Here is a 21,588-nt window from a genome sequence, read left to right as displayed (position 1 = left end):
ACTTCTATCTAAAGATTACAATTTAATAGTAAATCCACATTGTTTAGAGTAGAGAATAAAGGTGTTTCAAGAACTTGTTTTGTTTTTAAAAAAAAATCAATAGTTACTGTTTTATCACTGCGTTTATTTGTCACAAACAATTCAGAAACAGTACAGACTTATTTCTTTTTAAATGAATAGCTTTGACCTCCACAGGACCAAAAGGATTTTTTTTTAACAAAAGGTAGAAGGCCATAATGAAAGATGTATAAATAAAATAAAAATAACAATAATCAATAATCAATAATAATAAAAATGTAAAACTTAAATAGAAAAAATAACATATTTACATTCAGTATGTATTAAAAAAAATATGCATACAATCACAATTTCCAGCAGTTTGTAGGATTTACAAACTAAACTTAATTCAAAAACTCCCAAATGCTACCTTTAAGTATTTTCTCATATTCATATATACATAAATGCATCAATCACTGTAAAACACGTCTTTGTACCACATTCATACAGCAGTTTGAAACCACAAAATGAAAGGACATTACATGTGCAAAATATGTCATAAACAAACTGTGAATATTCAGATACTCGGGCATGCCGGTCCTCGGTGAAAACATGCCCAGTGTGCATGTGTGGTTTTGATTAGTCTGCTATGTGTGCAAGTCCGGACGGGCATAAGCCCATTGTTCTCTTTTATGACCATCTCTGATGTGTTGTCATAGCGGCCAGGCCTTGAGCTCCATAGTAAGCCGGTGTCCGGTGTGGTGAAGTTCCAGGCAGCGGCTGAATCATCCCATTATCCGGGTCAAACTCCCATATGTTATCATAGTCCATTTCCTGGTCATCTGGATCCACCGGCTGAAGGTAAGAGTCATCTGTTAAAAGTAAAAGATGATGATTAATGTCTTCAAATACTTGAAATATTTAGTTTTTCTACTAAATGTTGACTTATGGAATGAACTTAAACTGTGTGTTCCGATACTTGAATTCAATATGTAAAAATCTATTATTTAAATCAAAATCCACACAGCATGGTTCAAGAACTTAGTAAAGTGAGCCATCTAAATACTTCATGCCCTAATTTAAGATCTAGCATATCATTTCTTGTGTTCTTTTCCACAGAGAGGCTCTAAATGTCTTGCAGGATCTCCCACTTGTGAGCTTTAAATCACCCTCAGCGGTAATTCTGTCCTTTCGGTGGTCTTTCCTTCATGTGCCACCTGCAGTGCTGTCATTTAAAATACCCTGGGCCTGATCCACATTACACACACAAACATACACACACATGCCCCTTCATCTGCACTCTTGTTTCCATTGCCATGTCCTGCTTGGGCAACCACACCCCATCAAACTCTATGTGTGTGTGTGTGTGTGTGTGTGTGTGTGTGTGTGTGTGTGTGTGTGTGTGTGTGTGTGTGTGTGTGTGTGTGTGTGTGTGTGTGTGTGTGTGTGTGTGTGTGTGTGCTGGAGAAGGTCATTCTAAAACCATCGTATTAGCTGTGCCGTGAGACTCTGGTTTATGCACGTGTCACCGTGGATTATTTCCACCTTGTGGTGTTGTGTTTAAACCTGACAAGTGAGTGTGTATACGTGTGGCCTAATTAGACGTTTAAGCTATTCAATTAAACTATTTGTTTTGTTTGATTAGTTTAAAATATGCTTATGATCTAGGTCAACATTTCACACTCTAAACAAAACTTGTGGCCACAAAACTGGTTGTGCAGCTTGCTGTGTATCTTGCGTATCTGTTTCTCTATCTACATCCGTGAAACGTGCGTAACATCGTGCCATTGTGGTGCTGTAACTTCCTCCTATCTTTAGCATGTCAAAAATTCTCACCTGGCGAGTAACTGTAAGATATCTGCTGCGTCTCCATGACAGCGTGACCTGAGAAACCTCTCTGTAAAAAAAAAAAACAGGAGAACAGGAGTTAAGTTTAACATACCGTTTTAAAGCTACATACTTTTACAGTCAAACCAAAATTTATTCAGACACCTTCTCACGTTATCAGTTTATTCGCTATAGTATAGAAAATGGTAATAAAATATGACTAGAACTGAGAGTTAAACTGTGTCAGAACAAATTCATCTTGATAATTACAAATGAATTACAGTTAAACCAAAATTTATTCAGACACCTTTAACATTTCTCACATTATCACAGTTTATTCGCTATAGTTTAGATTAGAAAATGGTAATAAAATATGACAAGAACTCATAAGTTAAACTGTGTCAAAACAAATTCACCTTGATAATGTCAGATAACTTTGATAGAAAGGTATGTAAGAAAACATAGTCAGATCAAAGTGTCAAATCAAATTTTTGGTGCCAAATTTTTATTAATTTTATTGGTAGTCCACTGTATGAAGACTTTTTGGGTATAATATGTCCTCACTAAATTAATAAAATATCAAAAATTAAATCTAATGTCTGTATCATTTTTGGTTTGACTGTAGTTCTATCCATCTTAATTATTTTTGTCCTATTAATTCATTAAAATACATACAATATTTATATACATCTTAATACTTTTAGTACAATGTTTTTATATATAAATTTTTTTTTCAGCAAGTATGCACTAAATTGATCAAAAGAGACAGTAAAGACATTTATGTTACAAAAGATTTTCCATTTAAAATAAATGCTGTTTTTTTTTTTCAATTTTCTATTCACTAAAGAATTTTTTTTTTTTTACATTTGTTTTCAGTTTTGATAATTTTTTTTTTTTTTTTTTTTTTTTTGAGTACTAAATCAGCATTTTAGAATGATTTTTAAGGATCGTGTAACATTAAAGACTGGAGTAATGAGGCTGAAAATTCAGCTTTGCCATCATAGGAATAAATTATTATTTAAAATGTATTAAAATAGAAAAAAGTTATTTTAAATTGTAATAATATTTCACATTTTTACTGTTTTTACTGTATATTTGATCAAATAAATGCAGCCTGGGTGAGCATAAAAGACTTTCAAAAACATAAATAAATCTCACCAACCACAAACAGAACAGTGACCTATTTCTATCCATCTCAATAATTTTTTGGTCCTGTTAAGTTATTAAAATATTTCTTTACCTTTCAAAGGTTTGAGGTCAGTAAGATTTTTTTTTAAAGAAATTAATACTTTTATTTAGCAAGAATGCTTTAAATTGATCAAAAGAGACAGTAAAGACATTTATAATGTTACAAAAGCTTTCGATTTAAAATAGTTGCTGTTCTTTTGAATTTTTTCTTTTTTTTCCGAAAACATTACGTTGTTTTCAATATTGGTAATAAGATATGTTTCTTGAATTCTCAGCATATTAGAATTATTTCTAAGGTATCACGTGACACTGAAAACTGAAGTAATGATGGTGAAAATTCAGCTTTGCTTCACAAGAATAAATTACTATTTGAAATATATTAAAATTAAAAATATATATATTTTAACTGTAATATTATTGTACATTTTTACTGTTTTTACTGTATATTTATTTAAATAAATGCAGCCTGGGTGAGCATAAGAGACTTCTTTCAAAAACATTAAAAATCTTACCAACCACAAACAGAACAATAGTTTACATTTTGTGCATTAAGGAACTTGTTTGAATAGGGTCATAATAAAGTAAAATGATCTTGAAAGAAAATCTATTGCCGTCCCATTACCTGAGAGATGTGGTTGCGTTCTAGCTGTCGGTTTGGGGCGGGCAGTAACTTCAGTTTGGAAACGGCCTGGGCACGTAGCTCTTCAGACCACTGACTGCTGACCACCTCAGGTTCCAGGGCCTGTCCGTGTCTGATTTTCCGCCCAAGAGGAGGAGTGCGCAGCCGGAAGGAAGGAGGAAGGAGAGGAGGATACGACTGCTCCATGGAGCCCCGAGAAGAATGCTGTGTAGCACAAAAATATGCACATGAGATTTGCCCTCACTTGAAAGATAGCATAATAAACTAAGCCTATAACATACTCCACTGATTAAAGGATTTAGACCTAAAGCTGTTATGTAATCCAGGTTTAAAACCCAACAAGTTAAAACCTGCATTCCATGTAAAAAATACTCTTTCAAATGTGCATGTTAGCAGGGACAACACTTTGCCTTATTCGCTCAGCAGCCTTTTTCATTATGCATCTAGATGGATCAATTAGTAATGCAGGCTATGGGGACTTTCCATGGCTTTAGCTCGTCAAATCAGCGCCCTTGCTTTCGGGGTGTTCGGTCACCGTAGGCAGCAGCGGTGTCAAGTGAGAGAGCGGATCTGATATCCTGACCCACTTACCAATGCATGTGCAGAGCTCTCCTCAAGAGGGTACATTCTGGGGGTGCTGGGGTCGTCATAAAGGGGCGAGAGAGGTTTGCGGTGTCCGATCAAGTCTGAGTGGCGGTGTGGAACTAAGAGCTGGTGTTTGACATTTGTCTGTGGCGTGCTCCAGCTGTTTGACTGAAAAAAGACAGATGGAAAAATATTAGTTATTCTTGTTTTTCATTCTGTTTTCCCAGAAGCCAAACTGAATGCAAATCATGCTCTGCTACCTTAACTAGCGGGGCCTTTTTGATGTGTTGAACAGGGCCGTTGCAGTGCACCGAAGTGTATGGCGTGTTGTAAACCGGTGACATGGGACCTTCTGAAGCAAGATAGGATGTCTGTGGAGGGGAGGAGTAGTGGAGTGAAACAGGGTGGTGGTCAGGGGCCGGTCGGACGCGAGAGGAAAAGCTGCTGCTCCTGCTGCCCAGGTGAGCCGAGTACTGTGTATCTGAGGAGTTAGGCCTGCTGGAAATGAACTGTACAAACACAAACAACACAGAAACTGATTAAATGGACTGTATTTACATTCTTCTAGCAGGTTACAGCAATCTTTGTACTCTGTTCGACAGTTTTCCACAAGCCAATCAATTTCAGTGGATAAAACCTAATAGGAAAAAGTCTCAAAGTTTCAATCAGAAATATTTTGGTTTACAGACATAAAATGTGCTGTGAATGGCAATTCATGTTGATTTATAGGAGATAAAATGGCGTAGCACCTTGTCATATTGTTGAACATCAACACATGTCTCTATTAAAGGAAAAGTTCACTTCCAGAACAAAAATTTACAAATAATGTACTCACCCCCTTGTAATCCAAAGTTTTCATGTCTTTCTTTCTTCAGTCAATAAGAAATAGTTTTTTGAGGAAAACATTCCTGGATTTTTATCATATAGTGGACTTCTATGTTGCCCCCGAGTTTGAACTTCCAAAATGTGGTTTAAATGCTGCTTTAAAGGGCTCTAAACAATCCAGCTGAAGAAGAAGGGTCTTATTTAGCGAAACGATCGGTTATTTTCTAAAAAAAAAAAAAAAAAAGATAATTTATATACTTTTTAACCTCAAATGCTCGTCTTGTCTAGCTATGCTTGTACTCTGTACTCCGGTTCAAGACAAGTTAAGGTATATCGAAAAACTCCCATCTCATTTTCTCCAACTTCAAAATCGTCCTACATCGCTGTTTTACCTTTTTTTTGTAAAGGGTGTTTTATCTTCTTTGCACGTTCACTTTATAAACACTGGGTCAGTACTTCTGCAGCGATGCTGGACGATTTTAAAGTTGGAGGAAAAGATGAGAAGGGAGTTTTAAAGGTTAAGAATTAAATAAATTGTAATTTTTTTTTAGAAAATAACCAATCGTTTCACGAGATAAGACCCTTCTTTCTCGGCTGGGATCATTTAGAGCCCTTTGAAGCTGCATTTAAGCTGTATTTTGGAAGTTCAAACTCGCTGGCACCATAGAAGTCCACTATATGGAGAGAAATCCTGAAATGTTTTCCTCAAAAAAACATAATTTCTTTATGACTGAAGAGAGAAAGACATGAACATCTTGGATGACAAGGTGGTGAGAAAATTATCTGTAATTTTTCTTCTGGAAGTGAACTTCTCCTTCTCCCAAAAATAAAAATTCTGTCATTAATTACTCACCCACATGACTGTTTTAACAATGTCCTTACTACCTTTCTGGGTCTTGAACGTATCAGTTGCATTGCTGACTAGGTCAGAAAGCTCTCGAGTTTCGTCAAGAATATCTTAATTTGTGTTTCGAAGATGAATGAAAGTCTTATGAGTTTGGAATGACATGAGGGTCAGTAATTAATGACAGAATTTTCATTTTTAGGATACTTGGTAAATAGTGTTTAGTGCTAAATCACAAGAGTCTTGTAGGAAATTGAGTGCACACGTGTTAATTATTAACAGCCCAACTGAAACACTGCTGATCTTATTCACAACCACATGAGCTGCTCCACCAAAATAAACATTCAAGTCATTCTTATGAATAATGCCCCATATTTTAAATCTGCCTAACCCAATTTCATACTAGATATGAAATCAAACTGTGTGAGAGCAATTCACCTAGGGAAGCTAGGAAACACGTTGCAGATGGGAAAATATGTTCACAGCTTGATGTTAATGGGTTTGGGCTCTTGGGATAGACACTTACACAGAGAGGCTCAGCATAACCAGGGGAAACAAGGTTGTCAACGGTACTGGGCAGCTGGAGCTCATGGGATCTGCGTTTGTCCTGGGACTGCCTTAGTGGGTCGGTAGCTCCATGGCTGCTGCCGCTCCACCTGTCAAACTCTGGAGCCTGAGGAGATATATCAGAGGAGAAAGTGAATATCTCATAGCATTTACACTCAGTATCTAAGATATTCAACACCATGTCCAAGATGGAAGTGAGCGCTCACCTGTTTCTGTGTTGGAGTGTAAATGATGTCATAGACAGGGGGAGGAGGGCTGAGGATGGGGACGTCAGCGCTTTTGAAATTCTGGATCCAGTCATTGAACTCGCTCTTGTCCAGACAGGACACGATGATGGGGTTTATCAACTTCCCTAACAACGAAACCCACAAGAGTTAGAGTCACGTATGCATCTGCACAGCATGATAAAAAAACAGTCAGAGTTTACACTCATCTTTATGGCACATATCAGATCTTTGCCAAGAATGATAACATCCGGCAAATAAAGTTGGACTCATTAACTCACCCTCAATCATAAATGTGTTGGGCTTGATGTCCTGGCAGGGAGTTGTGACTGTAATCATGTTGAGAGGAAGTTTGCCCTGCAATTGCAAATACATTCGAGATTATTTCATGAGTGCCTTGCTAGATTATTTGTGCAATCTTACTACTGCATTCATTTGTGCAAATGAAATTATTTCAGCATACCTTGTAAAAGAGGCCATTGTTCTCTTCAGACAGAATTATGAGATAGTTGGGATACAACACCAGCAGACGGTCATACTGCTCCTGTCAGCCAAACAGAGGAATTGATTAACAGTCATTATTGTTTCTATATAGACCTACACTACAGTCCGCAATAAGCTAATAGTAACTTGTTTTAGACACTTTCTTCCAGTTACTTTATCTATTTTTTGCTGCAGCAGAGAGAATGTAAGCAAAACACAAAATGGGTCCCTAAACGATTCAATTGTTTTTGTAAATGACTCACTCATTAACTTGCTTTTTGTGTGATTCAGTGTGTTTGAGTGAATAATTTGATGATTAATGACTAATGATGGGAAAAAATAAATGTTTTCGAAATTCTGAATCAACTTCGCACAATGATTCCTTGTTTTGAAGCACTTGTGTGAATGCAGGGTGGCATTATCTGCTGGTCAAAATGATGAATATGCAATGATAACTCAACCTAAATATACTAAGGCACCTTTTACAAACCAATTACAATTGGTTTTATTAAAACGCAGTCTATTAAATGTAATCAACAAATAATTAACTATTAAATAAGAAGTCTGTAAAATGTGTGTTCTTTTATTAAAGGGCTTGGTTTATGTCTTTTAGGCAAGACTTGGCTTATTAGGCGAATTAAAAGCAATTAACTATCAGTTCCTTATTTTAATCATACACGCACTTCATGGAAATTCAGTAAAACTGAACCAACATTATAACCGACCAGCAATCGGTTTAAATCAACAGGACCAGAGATCGGTTAAATCATGAATAAATCATGACCCTAGTTTACCAATAAGAGCCTTTTAGCTGTGAACTATCAGAGTTTGATTCAAATCACGGATTCGAAACAAAAGATTCGTAAAGGCTTTGAAGCTTCGAAGCATTGTTTTGAAAGCGCATGTTCTTTGGAACGCGCAAATACAGACAAGCGGAGTAAAACAAACAGTTGAAAGTTGAAGATTGAAATGCTGTCGGAGCGTAATTCGACGACCGGAACTAACTTTTGTGTAATAATATCTAAGAAAGCTGGCCATGATTTCCCAGAGGTCTTGCTCCGACCACGAGTGTGTGTGTTTTAACTCGGCTCAGGGTGTGTTCAAAGACAGCTGTTGGGTGAGTCAAGTCAAGTGCGTGAGGCAAGCAACTGGTTTACACACCCTTTTCACAAGCAGATCCTCTCCGCTCTCACAGTACACTTAAGAAGGACTATCAGTTGCTCACCCTCCCTCACTCTCTGGGAAAAGGTTTAGCTATTTGGCCACACGTACGCCGGATATTGGGTTACACGACAGTCCCCACAGTATGAACTGGCGGGCTTTGTGTTTGTATGCTGTCGTTTCAAGGAGACCTGCTGAAACCAGGCAGACTTTGACTAATGAGGGTGTGAAAGTGACCATGCCAAAACAGATCCTGAGTGTAAACCGAGCTTGCTTTGCACCTTTTAAGAAAGCATGGAAGTGAATTTAGACCCTTGTCATGCTAAGACCAAACAATTAATTTAAAGGCTTTTCCGCATGCTCAATTGCGTAATGCCTTTGTGTTCAAATTGAACTTGACTGCAATTGTATTGTCTTATATTTTGAGTATAGAAAATTAGAGTAACTGCGTCATTAAAATATTATATATTTTATATGATAATGCTATAGAGCAGGGGTTTTCAAACCTGTCCTGGAGCCTCCCCTGCCCTGCACATTTTGCTTGTCTCTCTCATCTAATACACCTGATTCAAATCATCAGCTCATTAGTAGAGACTGCAAGACCTGAATTGGGTGTGCCTAATAAGGGAGACATACAAAATGTGCCGGGCAGGGGAGGCTCCAGGACAGGTTTGAAAACCCCTGCTATAGAGTGTTTTCACTATGCATCATCAGTTGGCCATATTGGCGGCACTGAACGTAAACAATGCCACTGAACCAAACGAAGCTTGCATATTTAGCTGATTATTGCTGCTGAAAATGATCAAGTATTGTCATATTTTGGGCTGTATTAATCGGTCAAACCAAGAAATAACATTTGGAGTACTACAGACTGCCAAAAGTTATAAGAAATCAAGAAGAGTGCAAAAACTGAGGAACTAAAGGTGTTTGTGTTTTTTCAGGGCAAGAATCTCAACAACATTTGTGTTTGTTCTTATCATTAAAACTGCTCGTACATATCTTTACCTGTGAACTTTAGTTCAGCTAAGTCCTTCTATATGAATGAGCAGCATCCACACATTTTTTCCATGGTTTAGACAGCATAAATTAGCAGAATAACATATTCATTAGTACATTAACTCCAATTCATGCAGTTGTTTACATTCGAGTATCGCCAATATGTTAAGTGCATATTGCGTTAAGTGCAAACCCTCTATTGCTGTTATAACATATGTATGTAAATATATTAATATATTTTTTGTGTTATTTTTTCAGGTTGTATAACTAATCCAACTGAAATAAAGGATAATATGATGAGAACATCCTGGAGAGCTCTTACCTGACAAGGCATGTGTTGCAGCCTGACTTTCGTGACGTAAGTGATGGTTCCTAGACTCTCTCGTTGCGAGCCCTCCCATTCGTAAATGGGCTCTTTACTGATAGAGTTCCTCAACTCCTCCTTTTCCACTTTGGTTTCTTCTGAGCACTGCACCTTTGGAGACAATATTGGGTTTGAATCCATGTTCAAAAGTAGAAACCAGCATGATGTGTCTTGTTATGATATGGGAAAGATAAGGGAGTGTCATCAGCATTAGAGATTTCAAAGAAAACGGTTGCTTCTCGATTGCACATCTCAGCTAATTATGCGGATGCGGATGTTTTGCTCAGTGAGCTCAATTGCTGCAATAGCACGATGTGTCAGAACAGGAAAGCATACATGTCTTTTTCAAATCCAGTCAAGGTGACCACAAAAGAAACCACTCCCTTATGAAATCCCAAAGGACAATGACCAACATGAGTCACTCTGACCTGAATTAACACCTTGTTCATTGTCATATACTTCAGGTAATTCTGATAAAAGGTAGATGCAATACCTTAATTCTTGTGTATGTCTCCAGTGCGATTGCACTGCCGCCGTTTTCCTCGATTTGTTCTTTCAAAAGCCCAAACCAGTTGTTCATCTCCTCCTCTGTCGAGCAGTACACGATGATAGGATTCAAGCTGACCCCTGCAAAGGTCAAAGACAAGAGGTCAGAGGTTAGGTCAGATGACTATGACCAGTGACCATCTGGATCTCTTTAAGAGCCTGCAACAGGTTGCTGAATATTTTAGTGAATCTCTTGTTTTTAAGTATAGATGCATTTGTGTAGATACCGTCGCTCTGTTTCATGTCAAAATGTCAGTGTTGACACTTTTGACCCTGAGAGCAAATAATCTGTTTCAAGAGCTCTTAACATTACAACATGCCATGCATTTGCAGCAAACCAGTTGTCCCTTCTAACAGCTATTCTGAAAGAATGCATCCAACCTGAAATCTCCCTTTTATCAGACCCACATTCCAGTTTTTATCAACACAGATATCAGCCACTCTGACCTGCCCTGTACAGTCATTTCCAGTTAGGTGTGATGTGTTTTTAGCCAAGGCACGTGTTTGTTTGCAAGACTTGATCATTTTTTTCCCAGAATACATATTTAGTCATGACTGTAAATGCTGTTTTGTGCCTCATAGGCTCTTGACTCTCACTCCCAGCAATCAAAATACAGTAGCGAGTCCTATCTGATATAACGCTGTGCCAGATAAGAAGATTTATTCACTAATTTGCAAAGTGGGACTTAAGATCACGTAAAGGGTTAAGCTTTAATTCTTTTTAATTAATTGCGGTCGCATTGACTCATCTTCCGAGAAAGTTAAGCGTATTTGGCGCGTTTAGTTGATTGCTCAGCGTGACAAAGCAGTAAAATCAATGTTTTCTCGTGTGGTAAATTCTCATAAAAATTTTATAAGCAAACTTGTGTGTTCAGGTCCAGTGCTCTGGAATGTGAAGTTCTTTAACTGTGAAAGAGAGGTGAAGAAAGAAAGGGCCCTCGTAGCTCCACAGCTGAGCGAGTTCAGGCGCACCTGTCGTATAACAAGGGGGGTCTTGAGGACAACTTATCTCTTTTCTGACTAGTGGCAAATGGAGGAGGTTTACTTTGCGTTAGTGCTTTTGAACCTCTGGAATGTCCGAACATGGGAAGTGGTTTTGGGCCTACATAGTGTGGTTTTACAATGTACGCCTCACTCGTCTTATGTTTTCTGGTAAGTTTAGACTCACAGATTCCAGACTTAAATATCACTGAGAACAACAGGGTTTAGAATTAAAAAAAAAAAAAAAAAACTCTATATACATACTATTAGATGTATGTAACTTTATTTCCCTGTTGCTTTATCTTGTGTTACTTGCCTACCTTTTCCTGTTTGTGCAACTCTGGATTATCAAGCGCACTCACCGTTTATCTGGAATGCAAATTCCTGCGGGTCACCAAAGCTGTTCCTGTTCTGCAACTTGCAAATTGTGAGCTCTTTGAGAGGAAGTGTTCCCTGTATAACAAAAATAAATCATAGTGAGTTTAGTGGTCTGCCTTTATAGCGAATTAAATAAACATTTTTATATAGAGAGCCATTAGACAATCTACATTACATATATGCTAATTATTTTAAAATAAAATAAAATTTGACTTAATTTGGTATACACCGCCAGTCAAAAGTTTTTGAACAGTAAGATTTTTAATGTCTTTTAAAGAAGTCTCTTCTGCTGACCAAGCCTGCATTTATTTGATTCAAAGTACAGCAAAAACAGAACAATTTCGAAATATTTGTACTATTTAAAATAACTGCTTTCTATTTTAATATATTTTAAAGTCATTTTATCCTGTATAATGATAATAAAATGTTTATTATCATGTTGAAAACAAGTTTCTTTAATGAATAGAAAGTTCAGAAAAACAGCATTATATAAAATAGAAATATTTTGTAATATTATAAAAAAAATGTATCATCACTTTTGACCAATTTAAAGCATCCTTGCTAAATATAAGTATTAATTTTTATAATTTCTTTCCCAATCATGTGATACTTTAGACTGGAGTAATGATGCTGAAAATTTAGCTTTGATCACCGGAATAAATTACATTTTATAATATATTCCAATAGAAAACAGATATTTTGAATAGTAAACATATTTCAGATTTGTACTGGTTTTGCAGTACTTGGTGAGCAGAAGTGACTTTAAAAACAGGATAAATCTTACCGTTCAAAAACTTTTGACAGGTAGTGTAAGAATAACTTTAAACTTTTAAAAACAAATGTTACATTGTCATGAAAATTATGACACTTAAGCTATCTGTCACTTTGACACATTCACCGTTGCACAATGCTCTTTTATTGATAATGAACATTTATTACCGTCACCTCCCAGTGACTAAATAAATGCAGGCATAATAAAACCTGATTAATGCAGGTCACAATAGACAGAGATAAATTTTATGATAGAATACAACTTAGTGTGGCATTTTTGGCATGGATAGGTGACACATTTTACATGACCATAAAGCATAGACAGTCTGTAATATCCGTCTCTGTTACTACATGACTCAAACGACAGTTCGTGCCTAAGGCAGTGACACAAGCATGGACATATAAGGCGCTCCTTTACTTTTCGGCCTGTGGTATGCATTGTTTATTGTGTGTAGCAAAATGAATACAGTAGGTGCATCTTTTACCTGGTATGTGAGTCCAGTTGTGTTGTTGGAGACAAAATGAAGATGGGTTTGGAACAGGTCCAGATAGCAGTCATGCACATCCTGAAAGAACAGACACATTCCATCAGCTCAGCATCGACACAATCAGAGGGATCATTCTGGGTAATGCTGCTTTATAAGCTTGAATTCAACAACATTGGTGGATTAAAAGATTTCACTCTCCCATAGTCTGAATAGCAAGATTTTCAAAGGTCATGTTGAAGGCAAACTACAAAAAAGATGCAGATACATGTAGCAATCTTAGTTAAGTTGTTAAATACGTCTGTGTCAATCAAGTCTCTTTGTGAATACTTTCTGAGAAGTGTTTGTTTGCTCCAAAGACTAGTTAAAGCAGCTGACATTGATTTATCACGGACAGCTCATTTCCTTTCATCCGATCTAGGCCTTTACCACACGGTACAGAATATACCATTATCACAAATACTGTTAGGTAACACATCCTTTCAACTGTAATGGCGCCACTGTACATTATGTTCCCCCTTTAACCTCACCCTGTGTTGGGTTATTTTTCTTTCCTTCACCTTACACTCATTTTGTTTCCCAGTATGACTACATGTTGTCAAACCTAAGAGATTCCCACGCTTCAGAGCCAATGTGTAATATATCAGCGGTTTGATCAGCGTGCTCTGCCCCAGGTAATCTCAGCAACTCTGAGCCATTTCACAACACCTCACATCTCTGCGTGTTTCGACACGGCCTAAACTCCCCAAACTGAGTTGCATCAATTAATCAGCAAATGCACGTACGTCATACCCGCAGGGCTTCATAGAAGCTCCATGTGACATCTTGTATCTTCCACCTGTTTGTTATGCATTACCTCATTGAGAGTGAGTAAGTGACTGTCACGGCTGCTCGGACCACTTTAATCATCGTATGCAAGTCTGTTTTGAATGGTTTATTGAATGATTATTCTTGACGACTGTGTGTTTGTTTGTAGTTTGTTTGGATATGTGTCTTACCTGGCAGTGCAGGAAGCGGAAGCGGACTTTAGAGCTGTGGATCATCCTGCCATAGTTTTTTACATTGATGCTGCTCTTTTTCCATCCACTAGCTGGATCGTAAGGGAACGGAGGGTCCCATTTGATGTTTTCGATCACCTGGAGATCTTTGGGTGACATTTCCTGTGTCAACACAGTGTTAAAAGTTAGTTGCTTCTCTCAATAACATTTGATATGCAAAAATGTACCCAAATGCGAAAGACTAATTAATAGGGAATGTTTTCATAACTTTGTCTAATGTTCTGGAAAAGTTGCAAACAAGACATTCATGCAGTAGTTAATAGAATGTTCTTATGAAAAACGTTGACAAAATGTTAGCATCAAAATATTATTTATACAATTAGGTTCTAAGAATGTTGTTGGAAGTTATGACAACGCTATTTTCAAATATGCTGCGAATTTAAAGCATCTGATTTTGAACAGAATTCTTAGAACATACTTGTACTAGTTTTCTGGTAACATTCTGCTAACGTTTTCCGAAATGTTATTGTATCATAACTTACAAAAAAATTAAGGTTTTTGAAGTTTTGAACCTAACTACTTCTGGAAATAAAATTTCCGTAACTTAATTTTAGGAAAGCATTCTTAGAACTTAGATTTGTTTTCTGGTAACATTCTGCTAACGTTTTACAAACCGTTAGTATAACAAAAGAAAAACTTTCTTAAAACATAAAAACTTGACGTTTTAAACCTGAACAGCTTTTGGAAATAATATTTCTGCAACTTAAGCGAAATTTTAGGAAAGCATTCTTAGAACATAGATTTGTTTTCTAGTAACATTCTGCTAACATTTTCCGAAATGTTAGTATAAGAAAAGAAAAACTTTCTTAAAATAGACTTTTTAACCTAATTTAATGTTTTTAGAACTTAAATTTTAGGGAAATGTTCTTAGAACATAGACTTGTTTTCTGGTAACATTCTGCTATCATTTTTTTCTGAAATATTAATAAAATAAAGGAAAAAGTTTCTTAAATTAAAAAAAATAATAAGTTTTGAACCTTCACAACTTTTGGAAATGTATTCTTAACTTAAGCAAAAACTTTTTTAGAACATAGACTTGTTTTCTGGTAACATTCTGCTAAAGTTGTCTGAAAAGTTAGTATAACGGAAAAAAAAAACTTTTAATAAAAAAAAAAATTAAATTTTGAGCCTTCACAACTTTTGGAAATGGTATTTTTCATAACTTAAGCAAACTTTTAGGAAAACATTCTTAGAACAGACTTGTTTTCTGGTAACATTCTGCTAACAAAACATTAGTCTAACAAAAGAATAAACAAATTGACGTTTTTAACCGTAACTTTTGAAAATGATTTTTTCACAACTTAAGCAAAATTTTAGGAAAACAGTCTTAGAACATACACCTGTTTTCTGGTAACATTTAGTATACGTTTTCCAAAATGTTAGTATAACAAAAGAAAAACTTTCTTAAAAAAATTGCAGTTTTGAACCTAAACAACTTTACAAATAATATTTTTCATAACTGAAGTGAAATTTTAGGAAAACAATCTTAAAACATAGACTTGTTTTCTGATAACATTCTGCTAACATTTTCCGAAACTTTAGTATAACAAGGAAAAACTTTCTCAGAACATAAAAACTTGACATTTTGCATCTTAACAACTTTTGGAAATATTTTTTTCATAACTTAAGCGAAATTTTAGGAAAATGTTCTTGTTTTTCTGGTAACATTCTGCTAACGTTTTCCGAAACATTAGTGTAAAAAAGGAAAAACTTTCTTAAAACATAAAAATTGAGGTTTTGAACGTTCACAAAAACCTGAACCTTGGAAATAACATTTAACTTAAGCCAAATTTTAGGAAAACAAGCTTAGAACATAAACTTTTATGGGAACATTCTGCTTTGCAAAACCAAGGCAGAACTTTCTTAAAATATGCAAAAAATGTACGTTTTGAACATTCACAGAACTCTTCATAATTTAATGAGAAGATTAGGAAATCCTTAGCTGTGAGGTTCCTCACCTTTCTTGGTGTGACTGTGCAGAGAATGTTGATGATGCTGTTGGACTTCTCCTGACCCTCCTGCGGGTACTTTTTCCGGAACAATCGGCTGCTGCTCAGAAAACAGTGCACAAAACAGTAGACCCTAGTTAGTCAAGTAGGGTTGTGGGATACGAAAAAAAAAAGATGTGACCCCACACAGGGGTTATCTTGACTCAAGATGATCAGTTAATCTCGCTGAGTCAGAATCTGTCTGTGAAGATTCTGCTTCTCAGTGTCCCACACAAAAGATTACATCACCCCTACACATGTCCATTCTTCCTTAGCTTGCACTAGTCAACATATCAGTTTTACATCTCAGTCTGCGCCATTTAAAGAGAAAAACAATAAAGCTTGTGTTACAAACCACAATGCCCTGCTCATGAAATGTCTTTTGTTACCCATGACCCTCATTTATAATCATTAGTGTCAGATCTATATAATGAAGTCCTTCCTGCCCAACGATAAGCTAAGGAAGTCAATGTCAGCGAGGAAATCTTCCTCGGCAAGAGAGGAGTCCCGTGTTTTTCTTCTCTCTCTTTGTCAATCTGTCTCTGCTTTGAATGCTATTAGCATAACAACACTGGGCTCATTCATGCAGACAATAATGGGAAGTATCGGTGATTTACTAGGGCTCAGTGATGAACGTGTTTGGCATCCGGAGAATTCATCCGGCAGGTTGTAGGCAGCTTGTTACACAGAACATGTTGTAAAAGTGATGAAAGTTTGACAGCGACAACTTTGTGGAACTTTATGTTAGAGGCTTTAACTATTTCCAGCGAATCACCTTTTGTCTTCATTAAAAATGCAACCATTCAGTGGACTTATTTTAAACCTGATAGGGGTCCAAAGGGTCCTGCTACAGTGAACTCTAATCTGATATGTTCGCTGTAAAAATACAAAGAGTTTTTTATGGTCTCGGACTCTGAACCCTAACTGAACCCAGTAACTTACATGCAGAGCACATGCAAGCCAGACACAACAGACAAAGTCTGATTTAAAATAGGCCGACTGTCTGTTTTAATGACAGGCAGTTTTAAGATTTGTCCAAATTGATGGCAGTAAATTACACGGATCGCTGTCACTTGCAGTGCAAGCACAATAGTATTACTTTCTGTGCAGGATAAACCCAATTCTCTTAAAAAAACACGAAACCTGAGAAGTCTACCCTTCCCTGAAGGCTGCACTGGAAACAGAAATAGATCTAACTTCATTACACTAGTGAATTCTGTCAGCAGATGAATGTATCAGTCAGGATGAAGTGAGATCCTGACACTGAGCTAATGAGATTTACAGACAGCATCATTACACCGCTAAATTCAAATCGCTAACCTGTGTTTATCATGTCAGCGTGCTAGAAAATATCATTTTTCAATCAGTATTTTTGTCTTGTTTTTCATTAAAACATCATTGTGTATTACTAAACCTTTTAGGAAGGCAAAAGCTAAAAAGTGTTTTTAAAGATTATGATTTTTTTTTTTTTTACCCTATTGGCTATTTTTTCTTCTTTTAAATATAAATATAAACTTGCATTTATATTTTTATTAAAATAATAATTATTTTCATATAAAAATGATGTAGATAAAAACAAATCCTATAAAAGTATATATGACTGATTGTTTACCCAATTGGACATTTTAATGTATTTTTTTTAAAGGTAAAAGACATCAAATTAAGATTATATTTAAATTACATTAAAATAATAATATATTTTTACTAATAATATAGTTTTCATATAAAAAATGGTTAATAAATAAATATTTGCCAGTGGGCCGAGGAAAATAAAATTAATTATAAATATATTTTAAGAAAGCAAATCTTATAAGTTAATAGATGAAATGTTTTACCCAATTACCATTTTTATTTTTTAAATATAAAAAATATAAAATTATATTTGAATACATACATAAAAATACATGTAAATATAGCTGCAAGCAGCAATTACCGGGGTTCGAGTATTTAAGGCCTTTACGGCTTCTATACCGTTAGGGTGTTGGCCAACATAAAATATATGGTTGACACCAGAACATATCCAAACTATTGTGTTCATTAAGCATGATTACAGACACAGACAGACGCACACATATTTTGTTGCACATAAGAGATTTGTACAATAAATGATAAGTGACAACATGCTTAAGTCTTGTGTTTTTAAGATTTGATATATCATTGTCATGTTTCACTGTAATCATAATCATGTGTAATTGTCAAATATGATATATCTGTATAAATTAAGTTTTAAACTTTGGCTAAATGTGATTTGAAAAGTTATAACAGTGATTTAGTATCACTTACATATAAAGTCAAAACTACATAAAGCCATTAAACCCTACAAAGCACTGTTCTAGAAATATGTGCAAGCCCATTAGTGGTATTCTACTGCCATCTAGTGGCTATAGTTGTAATTTTGTTGAAATAGAGGTGCATTGTTTTAAGCTTTATAACTATTAAATTGCCTTTTTTTTGCCCAGTGTCCATAAACATATGCTTGTTTTGAATCATATAATACATAATTAGGTTTGTGAATTTTTGTGTTTTATTTCAGTATTTGTAGACTTTAATCTACACTAGATAAAAAGCATGTTAAGAAATGGCTCTGTTATAGCTGTCCAAATGCAAAACTTCAACATTTTTTTGATAATTATTGACTAAGAGAGTCTGGAGAATTGTACTGCACTGATTTTATTGAGTATGGGTTGAAAACCCAGAACGAGTTCACCAAAGTATGTTTTTAAAATTATCTCACGTATTAAAAGAACAGTTTGATTGACAACATTGGTCCTAGAGGCAAAGTTGTTCAGAATGAGGAGATCTATCATATGATATGAAGATATACTGTATATGTGAAGATATTGACGTTTAATTGGGTTTTTAGTTCTATATACAATAGAAATATCATGTTTTTGACACCTTTTTAACTGTTATAGCGCCACCTATGGTCCGATCGTCATGAAACTTCGCATGCTTGTTAACGGTCATCTGGAACATGTTGTCACCCATTTTTGTAAAGTTTTGAGTTTTTGTTTAGGTTTTATAGGCTTTTGGATATATATTGCCACGCCCCCTTTATTAAATGAGCCCATTATAGCCAACCAAAGGACAAAATTCAACATTTTTTTGATAATTATTGATCTAGACAGTCCAGAGAATATTACTGCAGTGGTTTGATCCAGATCGGGCGAAAAACCTAGGACTAGTTCGCAAAAGTAGGTTTTTAACATATTTGTGAATAATTAATGAACGATTTGATTGACAGCAATGGTTCTTGAGTCAAAGTTTCTCTGCATGAGGGGATCTATCAAATGATATGCATATTGTGTGGATGTGTGAAACGCCGAGCGATTACAGAGCCAAAAAATCTCGTTAGCGCCAACTAGTGGCCGATTTCTTTCAAAATTCTTACAGACCTTTAGGGCCGTGAGTCAAACATGCCCACCGAGTTTCATTCCGATCGACTTCCGTTAACCTTGTCAAATAGGTGCTCAAACTTCATTGGCCAATGGCGGCCATGTTTTTTGAGATACGCCAATGTCCTCATAGACACCTATGCCCCTTTGGTCCAAGTCACTGCATACCAATTTTCAAGTCGATCGGACTAACGGCTGCGTATTTATAGTCAATAATATGTTTTTTCCGTTTTATAGCGCCACCAAGTGTTCAAGCTCCGCAATTTTTTTGATTTTAACCAAGGATCGAGCTTATACACATGTGTACCGAGTTTGGTGAAGATATCTCATTTCGTTCAAAAGTTATAGCCATTTTAGTAAAATTGACCCCTAACTTTCGAACGTTTTGGTGACCCTTTATGACCATGAGTCAAAAATTCAACTTTTTTTTGATAATTATTGATATTCAGTGTCCAGAGAATATTCCTGCACTGGTTTGGTTCCGATCGGGTGAAAAACCTAGGACTAGTTCGCAAAAGTAGGTTTCGGCTTCACGTCCATTTTTCGGGGTCAACCGTGTGCCGCAGCTCAAAAATTCCGTAATACACTTTTGTTCGGCCTGACCCAAGGATCGCAGCGATGTAAAGTTTTTGAGTCTACGACAAGCGGTTTACGAGATTATGGCCATAATGTCAAAAATTTTAGTTTTTTGCGCTGTAGCGCCACCTATGGTCCGATTGGGCTGATACTTTGATAGGTTCTCCTCGATTTTTGCTCTATCTTTTGACCAAGTTTCAAGTCTCTAGGCCTTACGGTTTGGGCTGCACATTCAGTTTTACGGCGGAAAAATAATAATAATAAAAATCCTAACAATTACAATAGGGTTTCAGTGCTACGCACTCGAACCCCTAATAAATTGCCAATGGGGTGAGGAAAATAAAATTAATACAATATTTTTTTCTTATAACAAATCTTGTTCTAACAAATTGAATCTAACAAATCAAAATTAATATATTCAAATATATTAATATATTTTTTATCCCAACTGGCAATTTTTCCTTTTTAAAAAAAAAAAAAAAAAATCAAACTAAGACGTTAAAATAATAATAAATGTTTTCATATAATAAAATTAGGTTGAAAACAAAAAACTTTTTAAATTAATTAAAAATATATTTGATGGAAAAAAAAAATGTATAAATTAATATATGACTGATTGTTTTACCCAGTTGGCATTTTCCCTTCTTTTACATTATAAAAAAATATCAAATTAAAATTATATATAAACAAACAAACAAACAAATAAAAATTTCATGTACAAAATTATGTAAAAAAACAACAAAACTGTTTGCCAGTGGGTTGAGGAAAAACAAAATTCAAAATATATTTTCTGAAAACAAATCTAATAAATTAATATATATAATTTTTTTGTTTTTGTTTTACCCAATTGCCTTTTTTTATTATTATATTTTAATAAAAAACAAATTGGTAAAAAAAAAAAAAAAGTTTGCCAGTGGGGTGAGGAAAATAAAATGAATTTAAAATATATTTTCTGAAAATATACACTGTAAAAATGTGTTTTGTTGTAAATAAAACAGATTACTACAGAACACTAAATACTATTTCAGTTTTTTCTGCTGTAAATGCCATTTTTAATTAAATGCGTTTTGTGCGGTTTGTGTGTAATTGTGAAATCAGACATTTCTGAGTAAAAATAGTCTCTACATCAAATTGTTTCACACAAGTTTGCTTCTCAAGTGAATGTATCTGTTTTTTAAGCTGATTAGACATTTCTACTGGAAACAAAACAAAAATACTAATGTTTGACCAATAACATCCCTCTAGTCTGCATGACATGTCTTCATACTTTCAAAACTTGTTAGTTTGAAGGTAGTTTCTCATGGTTCTTACCTGTTCCTGCGTATGAAGCTCTTGCTGGAGAACCTGAAGTTGTGTTGGGGGACACATGACATACTACTCCCCATGTTGATCTTGGGACAGTGTGTGTATCTCCTCGATGAGAGACTGCTGGTGTATCTGTCTGCACGATCAATATGCTTTAGTGATCCCTGTTGTAATCCAACCTCCCTGGAGTGAGTGAGTGAGTGTCTGTTCAGCGGAGAGACGAGACTGATACTGAAGCGGCAGACAGGCGAGAGGGGAGTGTATGAGAGAGTGAGTGTGTCAGTGGGTGGAGATAAAGTGAGGTGTGTGTGTGGGGAAGGGGGAAGGAGGGAGACGAAGACGGGGGACTGGAGCAATGAAGTTCACACCTTCAGCATGAGATCCCTTCACTAAATAAAGCCTAA

At 35.7% G+C, this 21,588-nt stretch overlaps 1 protein-coding gene across 1 annotated transcript; it reads right to left on the bottom strand.

The window, feature by feature from the left end:
• Window positions 1–107: 107 nt before the first annotated feature.
• Window positions 108–21,385, bottom strand: LOC141291501 (uncharacterized). The gene is made up of 16 exons (XM_073823659.1): window positions 21,191–21,385; window positions 15,879–15,969; window positions 13,861–14,022; window positions 12,863–12,943; window positions 11,591–11,681; window positions 10,195–10,328; window positions 9,660–9,812; window positions 7,161–7,241; window positions 6,979–7,054; window positions 6,680–6,825; window positions 6,433–6,579; window positions 4,498–4,746; window positions 4,244–4,405; window positions 3,635–3,856; window positions 1,834–1,894; window positions 108–869 (listed from the first exon to the last, which is right to left on the bottom strand). Exons 1-16 carry the CDS (start codon window positions 21,262–21,264, stop codon window positions 688–690), a joined length of 2,112 nt encoding a protein of 703 aa, XP_073679760.1. The 5' UTR covers window positions 21,265–21,385; the 3' UTR covers window positions 108–687.
• Window positions 21,386–21,588: the final 203 nt, after the last annotated feature.

Source organism: Garra rufa, chromosome 18, assembly GCF_049309525.1.
Source record: "Garra rufa chromosome 18, GarRuf1.0, whole genome shotgun sequence".
Taxonomy (NCBI): domain Eukaryota; kingdom Metazoa; phylum Chordata; class Actinopteri; order Cypriniformes; family Cyprinidae; genus Garra; species Garra rufa.
Note: the sequence above shows the minus strand (reverse complement) of the source record. Positions and strands in the feature narration are given on the sequence as shown.

Excerpts from the sequence above, each read along its gene's own strand:
- LOC141291501 (XM_073823659.1), bottom strand. The coding sequence starts at position 21,264 with ATGGGGAGTAGTATGTCATGTGTCCCCCAACACAACTTCAGGTTCTCC. Across the intron at positions 11,682-12,862 it reads CAACTGGACTCACATACCAG|GGAACACTTCCTCTCAAAGA; the intron begins GTAAAAGATGCA and ends TTTGTTATACAG. Across the intron at positions 7,055-7,160 it reads ACAATGGCCTCTTTTACAAG|GGCAAACTTCCTCTCAACAT; the intron begins GTATGCTGAAAT and ends TTGCAATTGCAG.